Source organism: Schistosoma haematobium, chromosome 2 (genome assembly GCF_000699445.3).
Source record: "Schistosoma haematobium chromosome 2, whole genome shotgun sequence".
NCBI lineage: Eukaryota > Metazoa > Platyhelminthes > Trematoda > Strigeidida > Schistosomatidae > Schistosoma > Schistosoma haematobium.
Window position 1 is genome coordinate 4377200 of NC_067197.1, and position 12426 is coordinate 4389625.

The 12426-nt window shown below is 36.8% G+C and overlaps 1 protein-coding gene across 1 annotated transcript in view; it reads right to left on the reverse strand.

Annotated features, from left to right (window-relative positions):
• MS3_00006055 (uncharacterized protein) overlaps window positions 1-12426 on the reverse strand; it is a 42628-nt gene that overhangs the window by 29969 nt on the left and 233 nt on the right. Inside the window, exons 2-4 of the mRNA XM_012942176.2 lie at window positions 10612-10735; window positions 3155-4399; window positions 675-835 (exon numbers count right to left, since the gene is read on the reverse strand). Coding sequence (XP_012797630.2) covers window positions 675-835; window positions 3155-4248 — 1255 coding nt within the window. The 5' untranslated portion in view covers window positions 4249-4399; window positions 10612-10735. The remainder of the gene's footprint in view (window positions 1-674; window positions 836-3154; window positions 4400-10611; window positions 10736-12426) is intronic.

Sequence of the window (12426 nt, forward strand, 5' to 3'; positions counted from 1 at the left end):
CGTAAGTAAGTAAATAAGTAAGTAAGTAAGCCTTTACCTATGACTATTAACTCATTTATTTTTAATTTAATGTTTACATCAAGCATTACCGTTGCTTTAAAGAAATAGATGATTGAATATTGAATGAACAATCAATTCATCACTTCATTTTAGAAATAATGCCATAAATCCATGAATTCACTGACAAGTGAACTGAGCCATATTGGTAGGTGTAGACTATCTTGTTGGGATCTGCGAGACAATAGCAACTAATGGTTAGAGACTTTGAATCACATGGCTTAAAATCGTTTGCAATGGCGCAGGTACATCCACTCTTTGTGTTCTCCAAAATTCTAATCTTCCGAATTCTTCGTGTCTCTTTCTTTTTTCTCTTGCTAAATTTATTTCGCTGTATTATACTCCTTGAATAACAACTTCAAATCCTAATCTTTCCGATTACTGCTTGTACTTTTACTATCTCTATCACTATGGGATTTGAATGGACAATTGTATCTGTGTGCTAATGTGGTATGGCAACTTGAACTGATGTACGTACATACGAAGTTGTTGACTGACTGATCAATTGTTATAGATAATAATCTTTCCAAGAAGTATTTTAAGAATCATAATGACAGTAGTATGTACAATTTGAATTTAATGAATACAATGTTTAAATAATAATAAAAAGAACTTACCTATACTCCAACGACTATTTGATCTTAGAAAATTATTTACAATATACCAAATTTTTGTTAGTTTAGTAAAACGATTAGCCATTAAACTTAAATTTTGTCTAGAATAATCATAAATAGCTTGTAAAAATCCAAGTATACGATTTTGTCTTTCTAAACCATTTCTGTGAATAAGTTTCCATATGAAATTAGAAAAAAGTAAGGTAATTATGATGTAATAATTAAAAAAGTTTATCATTTTAAACAAATAACATTGTGTAATGTATTAAAGGTTAAGCGTTTGTTCTAGATCGAAGGTCCTGGGTGCAAGTCTCAGTCAGTCATTTAGTCGGCTACAACGTAGGACCAGGCACATATATGCATCGGTTCAAGTTCCCATACTTCATTAACACAACAAGATGGACACCGAATTCATAAAAGTAGTTAATTCAGAGGTGGAAATATATAAAATAAAGATTTTGTATAAGGATATAGTACAGGAAGAATGAATTAGTTGATAGAAAGAAAGATGTGAAACGATTTTAATCTCATAGTTTAAGGGAAAACAGAGATTGTATACACTGACGCCATTGTGATCGATTCTGAGCCATGTCACCCACAGTCTCCAACCATTGATTACGATCGTCGTGAGGACCGTAACTGAGTAGTTTGCATCTCCCAACATGGGTGTATATCTAGGAGCCCTATATTAAAAAGAAACGGTTATCAGTGCTTTTAGATTTCTAATAATAGTGTAACGTTGATCGGTTCATGATCTCAATTCGAAATAAATGCCCTTAAAGTTTTTTTTATAATACTTTGTCGTAGTGATTGACTTTCAGTTTTGTATGTAGAGTTTTATGGTAAATTGAAACAATTTACTACCGTATATTATCCAGCTTTTCTCAACGTCTTTTTTTAATCAAATGTACTTCAAGTTTAAATATTATGGCACTTTCATAAAAATATAGCTACGCGTAGAGCCCCTTTGGGGCTACTGTCGATCCCAAGCCCGGATAAAGGAGGAGGGTTGGGCATGGGGTAAACGACTTTATCCCGTAGAAAACTAACTCGCTAAAAAAGCGTTAACCAGAAAATTATTCGTGAAAATATCTCTAACAGTTATTACCATCAACTGGTTTGCATTACTTGATCAGCAAGTAACAATCTTTATAAGCAAAGATGGATAGTGGCTAGAAGTGGAATTCAGGATGCGCGTTTCGTCCTACTTGGGACTTTTCAGTTAGATATACCTGCATCTCAGAGTTTATGTCTACTGCAGGACTCGAACCCAACACCATTCTCTTCAAACTCCTTCGCATTATCCATTCAGCTACTAAGTCTTGATAGCCACCTGCTTGTGCAATGAGGTGAAATTTAAATTCACTTGGTATTATTTGCTTGTATCTTATGGATAACGTGATGGCGTTTGAAGCGAACGGTACTGAGATCAAGTGCCGGAGGAGACATCAACTCCAAGATGTAGGTACATCTAGTTGACGAGTCCCAAATAGGATGAAACGCACATCCTGGATTCTACTGCTAATCACAATTCATCTTTGCTTCTAATGCTTATAATCTAAGACATTATCGAAACAGTTCGCATAGGAAGATTCAAGTAAACAAAATATCAAGTGAATATAAGTAATAATCTTTGTCATTACACCTATTCACAATCTTCAATATAACATGTATATACCTTACATTTATTTCAAATTTACGGCGAGACTCTAATTTATGAACGAACTTAGAACGAATCTTAAGTGACCTTGAGAAATATTAGCCAGTCAGCAAACAGAAAGTATAGAGTAAAAATATGTTATACAAAACCATGGAAATAAAGTGGATAAACTTCTTATACGTGGTTCAAAAACTTGTCAAGGTTGGAAAGGCGTTCAGAGGATCTAAAATCGTAATGCATGCAGTAGAAATAGTAGGCCTCCGGAGCCATGATTAAGTCTCGAAAACTCTTTCAGCCTCGACTACATAGCTTCAATATTGTTTATGTGCACTCCGATTGTTAAGTGCACAAAATGCTACTTGTGGATAACGACACAATGCACATAACCAAGCCTATGTAGGAGTCTGTACGCTCTCCAAACATCCGTATATATTGTAGTACCTGGCTGCAGCCAGTGTTACTAGTGCTTTTATTATCCAGTCCGCGATAATTGTCGTAATTTGCCTCAGTTAGAAATTATACATATTGGGTTTTCATCACGAACAGACATCAGCTATAATGCCAAAAATCTGTTTAGCCAAATGGATGAAAGGTTTTCGCGTTAAAACCCGAGATCTATTATCTTATACTTGATTGATTCGTCCACAAATTATAGTCTCGCCATTTTATTTGTTATAGCCGCTCAATTATCACATTTTGTATAAAATTCCCTGTGGACCGATCGTATGTTAGCATTAAGCACTGAAGTTGGCGCCGTAACCTTGAAATCTCTAAAACGCTTCTGATTGGCTCGTCCATAAATTAGAGTCTTGCCTAAATTTACCTTTCTAAATAAAATTGAAATGGACCACCAGATGCTGCATCACCATGTATTGCTATTAAACATTTTTTCTTTAACATTTCTTCCATTGAACTTTTCTTTTCTTTTGAATGTATGAACGAAGTTAGTTTTCCTCTATTTGAAGATTCCATCTTTTTCCTATTGATGAATTCTTGTTTAAATGATGATGTCATTTTATGATTCTCATTAGGATGATCATTATTATTTATTCCTAATGTAGATATCAATGAATCAATTATAATGGAATGATCATAATTGATTGAATTATTGATGATATCCATTTGTATCGAGGAGGAGGATAATAATTGACAATTATTGATTTTTTTTAAATGTTCCCATTTTAAACCAGGATATAATTTTAAACCAATCACATCATTTGGATCATAGGGTATTGTCCATGATATATTTAATCGTTTAAAGAATGGTATAGTTGATGTATATTTAGTTGGAGTAGTACTGGTAGAAGTAGTAGTAGTAGTACTACTTGACATTCGAGATAATTTTATATTTCTATGAGATGAATTCAATGTAGATGATGGAGCATATGATAATAAACGTTGTTTTGATATATTTCTTAATATATCTCTATTATGATCTGATTGAATAAGACCATTTTTTGTTAAAGCATTTTTAATAATTAGATCATAGATTTCTTTATTCCAGGATTTTTCATCATTAGATACCTTTATTGTTTTTTCAGTTGTTTGTAATGAACTATGACAATTTACAGAAGTATCATTATCTTTAATAACTTCATTAGATTGATATTCTTCATATTGAACAGTAGGATCATGATCATTATGATGATTGTAATGATCCATAAGATCAAGATCATTATCTTGTTCAATATCAGAACTATTTATTGATATATTTTCTATACATGCATTAGATGATAATGTATGATTTGATCTAATTAATGAACAATATGGTGGTATATAAAATAAATTAGAACCACCATATTGATTTGGTAAAAACTGACAATTATTGATTATTCTTTCCCAATGTAATAACCATCTTGGTAACCAATAATATCTTAAACGACGTAAACAATCATATTGTACACAATCAAACATCATATTACCAAGTTGATATAAATAGGATTCATTCGGATTATTATTCTTATCATGGCGACTTGTTAGAAAATAATCAGAAATTGTATTTATTGATGTAAATAATTTTTCACGTGCTTTAGATGTTAATTGAAGAAGGTAACGATCTTCAAGATCACTAAACAATAGATATCAAGAAAGAAAAACTGTAATGAAGGATCATATAAATCAAACGATAGATTTTGTTCACATAGTATTGTTTACTTGTATCTATCTTCTCAGGTACATTCAGTTGACGAGTTCAAAGTAGGACGAAACGTGCATCCTGAATTCTACTGCTAGCCACTTTCCATCTTTGCTTATAAAGCTTGTGACTTAAGGCAATATTGAGACAGTTCGTACAGGATGCACATATGCTAATAAGAGACTGATCAATTACAGTCCTTAATAACAATTGGAAGATCCAAGCAAATAATACTAAGTGAATTTAGATCTTAATTATATTTAGGTAAGAATATAATATAGAGATGAGATTGAGCAATTCCTAAAATAACGAAGTGATTTTGATCGATTTTCAAGGTCATTAAAGAAAGACATTAAAAACGATGATGAAGGATTATATAAATCAAACTATAGACTGTGTTCACTAGATGTTGTTTACTTGTATCTTCCCAAGTACATTCAGCTGACGAGTCTCAAATAAGATGAAACGCGCGTCCTAGATTCCAGTACTAGCCACAATCCATCTTTACTTATTTAGACTTTGTTGTTATTTTAGTTGATTTAAGTAGTTATGAATGCCTTTCGTCAGCTATGGTTTATAATTGAGAGTTTTTACAGTGAATACAGGAAACCTAGTTGTTAACTTCTATTCGATTAAGTGGTTCAAATAATAGTTAAGTGGAGTATAGCGCTCAATTTAACCATCAAATGTTTAGTTTAAATTATATTGGTGACAAGTGATACGGTGTTAAAATGTGAATATTTCATACATTTATTTGATTACGTAAACGCTCCTGAATAAAAAGTCTTGGTATTTAAAGTTGTTAAACAAATCAGATATAGTGGATAGTTTTTCTTTAATTCCTAGCTGGTTAGAAGACTGTTTATAATTAATGTTTTGGTGGCCCGTATTATTGGGACGGAGCATTTGACCAGCAACCCGCGTTGATATGCAGGTATACACGCCGGCAGGCACTCACCCAATCCACGACTTAATGTGCACCGTGATAGATGAAAAGCCGACCCTCGAACAGGCATAGCCACAGGATATCCCGTAGTCGCAATATGCGTTCAAGATGTCGATCAAGCCACTACCCGAGCACAACCCACCGCATCATTTCAACCAATTCATCTAGACTGTGAGAGTTGGCTCATACACCTCCACCGCGTGTCATTTCGCTTCGCTCTCCTCTCTTCCCTTCGTCCCTCTGATTTCCTGCCCAGATCAATGTATACAAAATATACGTATTCAAAACTTCATTCTGTTATACACTAACGCGAATTAAGTTGATAATTTTATAAGAGGATAGACGACATGTGTACTTCAATAACATTACTTACTTACTTACGCCTGTTACTCCCCGTGAAGGAGCATAGGCCGCTCACCAGCATTCTCCATCCAACCCTGTCCTGGACAATCCTTTCTAGCTCCGTCCAGTTGTAATTCATCGTTTTCATATCTGCTTCTATTATCCGACGCAATGTGTTCTTTGGCCTTCCTCTTTTCCGCTTCCCTTCAGGATTCCAAGTTAGGGCTTGCCTCGTGATGCAGTTTGACGATTTGCGTAATGTATGTCCTATCCATTTCCATCGTCTTTTCATAATTTCCTCTTCAGCTGGAAGTTGGTTTGTTCTCTCCCACAGAAGGCTATTGCTGATGGTATCCGGCCAATGGATGTTGAGTATCTTGCGTAGACAGCTATTTATAAATACTTGTACTTTCTTGATTGTGGTTGTTGTAGTTCTCCAAGTTTCAGCTCCGTACAGTAGAACTGCCTTGACGTTCGTATTGAAGATTCTCACTTTGATATTGGTTGAAAGTTGTTTTGAGTTCCATATGTTCTTCAATTGTAGGAATGCGACCCTTGCTTTGCCGATCCTCGCCTTTACGTCTGCATCGGATCCTCCTTGTTCATCGATGATGCTTCCCAGGTATGTGAAGGACTCTACATCTTCCAGAGTTTCGCCATCAAGTGTGATTGGATTGTTGTTCTCCGTTTTGAATTTGAGGACCTTAGTTTTCCCTTTGTGTATGCTGAGGCCTACTGATGCAGAGACTGCTGCTACACTGGCTGTCTTCATCTGCATCTGTTCGTGTGTACATGCTAGGAGGGCTAGGTCATCTGCGAAGTCCAAATCGTCTAATTGGTTCTGAGCTGTCCATTGTATTCCGTGTTTTCCTTCAGATGTTGAGGTCTTCATAATCCAGTCGACCACCAGAAGAAAAAGGAAGGGAGAGAGTAAACAGCCTTGTCTGACTCCGGTCCTTACTTGGAATGCATCTGTCAGCTGTCCTCCATGCACTACTTTGCACTGTAGTCCGTCGTATGAGTTCCGGATAATATTGACAATCTTCTCAGGAACTCCGTAGTGTCGAAGAAGTTTTCATAATGTCCTCCTATCTACACTGTCTAATGCCTTTTCATAATCAATGAAGTTGATGTATAGTGATGAGTTCCACTCAACTGATTGTTCGACGATGATCCGTAGTGTTGCAATTTGGTCTGTGCACGACCGATCCTTACGGGATCCAGCTTGTGGATCTCGAAGTTGGGCGTCTACTGCATCCTTCATCCGGTTCAGCAACACTCTGTTGAAGACTTTCCCTGGTATTGACAGTAGTGTAATGCCTCTGTAGTTTTCTCATTTGCTCAGATCTCCTTTCTTTGGAATCTTGACGAGGTGTCCTTCTTTCCAGTCCATCGGCACTTGTTCCTCCTCCTAAATCTTTTTGAACAGAAGGTAAAGCATGCTTGTGGTTGCTTCGATGTCTGATTTCAGTGCTTCAGCTGGTATGTTGTCGGGTCCTGCTGCTTTCCCGTTCTTGATTTGTCTGATGGCCATTCTAATTTCTTCCGTAGTTGGTGGATTGACATCTATAGGAATATCTATGTGTGCTGCTTCGATGTCCGGTGGATTCATTGGAGCCGGCCTGTTCAGGAGTTCCTCGAAGTATTCTACCCATCTGTTACGCTGTTGTTGAATTTCGGTGATTGGCTTGCCTTCTCTGTGTTTGACCGGCCTCTCTGGTTTACTGTATTTCCCTGCTAGTTTCTTCGTTGTATCGTGAAGCTGTTTCATATTTCCTTCTCTAGCAGCTTTTTCTGCTGTCGTTGCTAGTTCTTCCACGTATTTCTTCTTGTCGGCTTTAATGCTCCTCTTCACTTGTTTGTTTGCTTCTATGTATTCAGCTTGTGCTTGGACTTTCTCTGCTCGTGTTCGGCTGTTGTTTATTGCTGCCTTCTCGTTCTTCCTTTCTTTGATCCTGTCCAGTGTTTCTGTAGAGATCCATTCCTTATGATGGTATTTCTTTAGACCGAGAACCTCTTGACACGTTGAAGTTAATGCTTCCTTGATGCCTTTCCAGTTGTCCTCCATACTAGTTTCTTCTTCTTTCAGTAGATCTTGAAAGGCTTGGAACCTGTTGTTGAGAGCTATCTTGAATTCACTGAGTTTGTCAGTATCTCGAAGGAAGGCTGTATTGAACCTTTGTATTGCTGTTTGTCCAGTTGTCCAGTTTTTCTTTAGCTTCAGTTTTAAATTGGCTACAACTAGGTGGTGATCTGAAGTTACGTCAGCACCTCTCCTGGTTCTCACATCTTCCATTGTCCTTCGGAATGTTTTGTTGATGCAAATATGATCTATTTGGTTCTCTGTAGTGTGGTCCAGTGAGATCCATGTAGCCTTGTGTATACGCTTGTGTGGAAATATTGTGCCTCCTATGACCAATTTGTTGGATGCACATAGATTTGCAAATCTTTCTCCATTTTCGTTTCTTTCTCCCAGTCCATGTCGTCCCATAATATCTTCATATCCAGTGTTGTCTATTCCGACTTTGGCATTTAGGTCTCCCATCAGAATAGTTAGGTCCTTTCTTGGGCATTTCTCAATGATTGACTGCAGCCGCTCGTAGAACTGATCTTTAATTTCGTCGTTGCTATCATTGGTGGGTGCATAACATTGGATAATATTCATTAAGATCCCCTCCTTCTTTGTTTTGAATGATGCTTTGATGATTCTGGATCCGTGAGATTCCCATCCTACAAGTGCATTTCGTGCTACTTTGGACAGCATAAGAGCGACTCCCTGAGTGTGTGGAGAATTGTCCTCTTCGTGACCGGAGTATAGCAGCATCTCTTTCGTAGCTAGCCTTTTCTGTCCAGCTTGGGTCCAGTGGGTTTCGCTGATTCCCAGTACTGCTAAGTTGTATCTCCTCATTTCCATTGCTATTTGATTGGTCTTCCCGGTTTCCCACATTGTTCGAACGTTCCATGTACCTATAAAAATTTTTGCTCTGGTTGTTAGAAGGGGCATCGGCCTCGTGGCTTCCGAAGGAACTCGGCTTTCACCATGAAGCGTCATAATTCTTCTAAATGAAGACCTTCTAACTCCCAGGGCAGAGTTAAAATGGTTTGGATTATTTTTTCTGGTGGGCGTTTTTTTAGCGAGTTAGTTTTCTACGGGATGGGGACGCTAACCCCATGCCCAACCCTCCTTCTTTACACGGGCTTGGGACCGGCAGCAACCCTATAAGAGCTACATTCATACAATCTAATTGGAATCAGATCCTGGGCCACTAAAATGTAACTGAATGGAATATATTATTAACTAATAGATTACAGTGAACAATAACATACATATATAACGAGTAGGATTACTACACTTTGTGCTTTATTTCCCTCTGGGGAATAAGAATATTTGAAGACATTATCTGGTTTATGAGTATGGAAAAGTTATTACTTATGAATAATACAACTCTAACATCAGAAGCGTATTGATCTACTTTTGATTGGCTTAACGAATAACTAATGTTAGATAGTGAGAAAAACTGAACATTAGGAAAGCTTTTTCTCAGTGACATCCGGATTCGTTCATTAATTCTTCCTGAAATTTTTATTTCCTCTAAATAAAATATAGATAGTGATAGGCTTCCTGAAAACAATCGGTTGTCTATGACTTTTAGGATATTCCTTTCTAGATTTCAGAATAATTATTTTTGGGCATCCATTTTCAGATGGTTCTTTTCAATATCACCTCCAAATTCATATATGAATTTACGTATACCTGGAGAACCCTGTTAGGCAGCTTATGCTCGTCCATGGGGGGTAACAGGAGTAAACAAGTAGGTAAGTAAAGGGCAGCAGGTAAACACGAACGGCAGGAAAAAAGATTTCTACCAGGTTTTCTAATCAGTTTTCGAGTAACCTATGCTTAAAAGACAATAAAGCCTTCATAAATGCAATCACTATTCACTTGATAGAGAATAGAGATATAGTCAATATCAGATATACATTTAAAACAATTAAAAAACCAACCAAATATCTATTTTACTCAATTTTGCAGAGGTATCTGTTGTGTAACGTTAACAAGATCACGTTTATTTCAACTTCACCGACTAAAGTAAGTTAGACCTTTGTTTATAATTATAATCATAGTAGGTTTTGTAATTTCAGGCTGTTTCCAACTGATCAGAGGACCATTAAATAGAATGGATTCATTGTACTCTGCAAACCTTGTCGTTCTACAACTGTTTAGATTTATCAAGGAAACTGATTGTATAGAATTTTTGAAACGTTTTTTCTCTTTAATTTAAACAAATCGTAAACTATCAGTATAGGGTTATAAATAAAGTTAGGGTTTGATTGAGATGATGGATCTATCAATGTTAGACGACCATTGACAATCTGTAAGCTTTGATTTCAATGATCTGATCTTCATGGTATCAATAAAAATTCAACAATCTCCATAAACCTATACCAATACATATCATGTATTCCCTAGTGACTGGCTTCGGGAGGTAATTCTCGAAGTTCTAGTGAGAAGCCGTGACCAATGAATCTAATCCATGTCAGATAGAGACAAGTATATACCTCAGACAATGGAAGATGATCGCGCAATATGACGGAGTGGTTGAAGTTAGACATGTACACCGTTGAATACCGGCTCAGTGGTCTGGAAGTCAAACGTTCGCGCGCGAGACCGAATGTCCTGGGTTCTATTTCTGTATGCGGGATCGTGAAAACGCACTGTCGAGAAGTTCCATACTAGGACGAAGCAACTGTCTAGTGCTTTCAGGTCCTTAATAGTTGTCTAACATTGATCAGTTCATGATCTCAATAAAAAACAGATTTATGAATTACCGTAATAAATTAAATTTTAATTTAATACTTTCATAACTTGAATTCTGCATAGATGAAATCATTTTAATTGCTTCACAATCTAACCAAAAATCAACAAGATGTATTCCATTAGTTGTCACTAGAAAAGCCATAAAATCTTTCATTCCATCACGCTTGAAAGAAAAAACAGATAATAATATTTTTCATATAATCACTGAAATAAATGATTTCTGAAATGTAAAGAAAATATGAGGTGGTTACAAACAGAGTTGAATTTTATCAACTTCATGTTATACAGAGTTCATCCGGAGTTTGATATTAAATGTCAAAACATGTAACTACATACAGAGATTATCAATTCAGTAGTATCCAATATTTTTGTGCAGAGGATAGCTTGTCTAACCTAGATTAAGACCTTGACGAGATAGGCTGACTAGCTTAACATTGAAACTAGTATGCGTGAATTCGAAGTGACACCAACTACCTGGGGAGAGTCTGGTCTCCCTCTCCAAATGCTCTCACACGGCCACGCCTATATAGCCTCTGCCAGAGAAGTCCTACTCACGGCCTTCTCACAGCGAGGGTGTTGTTTACGAAATTGAGAGGACGAAAAACAAATGTCCGGCGCTTTCACCCGCTTGGTGGACACGGGGAGTCCACTTACCGGAGTTGGAAAACTCTGATTCAAAACCAATCATGCATATGGGCTCCAGGATCCTAAGTGAACAAATGGCGTACGAACCAATTATTGGTCACCGACTACCATAGGATTGCATCTCTTGACGTTGCTCCATTGCCTTGTGGATCAGACTTTTAGGTTGAAGGCTCCAGGTGTGGCCTCCTAAGAAAACCACTCGCTTCGGTTTGGGCACCTGGAAAGTGTACCAACCCTCACACAAATCGAATGAGTTATGTGACTCATATCTAATTGCTGCCTCTTTGTACCAATATCTTTGTGGTAAAATAAATAAAAATAAATAAATTGGGTAGAGAGATGAAAACTATAGTATATAGCCTGATTGGCTGACAAGCATGCGAGTGAGAGAAGACAAGTCAACTGGGACGCTACATGATTTATTCCCAATCCCAATCTGCTTCCCGATTTCAGATTAGTGTAAAAAGATACACGAATATATAGACAACTAACCAGACTGAAACTGGGAATCAGAGTAGAAAATAGAGTACAAAAGATTACGTTTAACGTACAATATCTTTGAAACAAAAATGGCTATGGCAGTAAATCATACATTAAACGACAGCTTATGTTCTGTAGAATAGACTAGGGACAAAAATAAATGTTACTGTTTTATAAGCTTTGAATCAAATGAAATAACGTCCCCCCAAAACAGATTCCTTAGTTTGTCAAGGATTCCTGTTTCTCTGTTCACATTATTTTTCGAGTTCATCAAACGGCGAGATTATAATTTATGGATGAACCAATTAGATATAAGAAAACAGATCTCGGATTTTGACGCGAAATTTATCCACTCATTTGGTTAAATACTATTTTGACATTATAACTGATGTCAGTTCGTGATGAAAAACCTTAAATCTAATTCCTAACCTTAGTCATCAACTGTAAATCATAATTCGAATTCCCCACACAGGTTTATGACCCTCATTTAGTTCTAGTTATTAGATGAACAGTCTCAAGGTCAGCCTAGCGTCACCCAAAGGTCGTCCATAAATTATAGACTCACCCAACAAACGAATAACAACATAATTTCAATAATTGAGATCATGATTCAATTGAAGCTAGACCATCATAGAAAACCTGGATGCACTGGACGGCCGTTGTGGGACTTCTCAACAGTGTACAAATACGATCCCGCCTCGTGAGATTCGAACCGAGGACCTGTCAGTC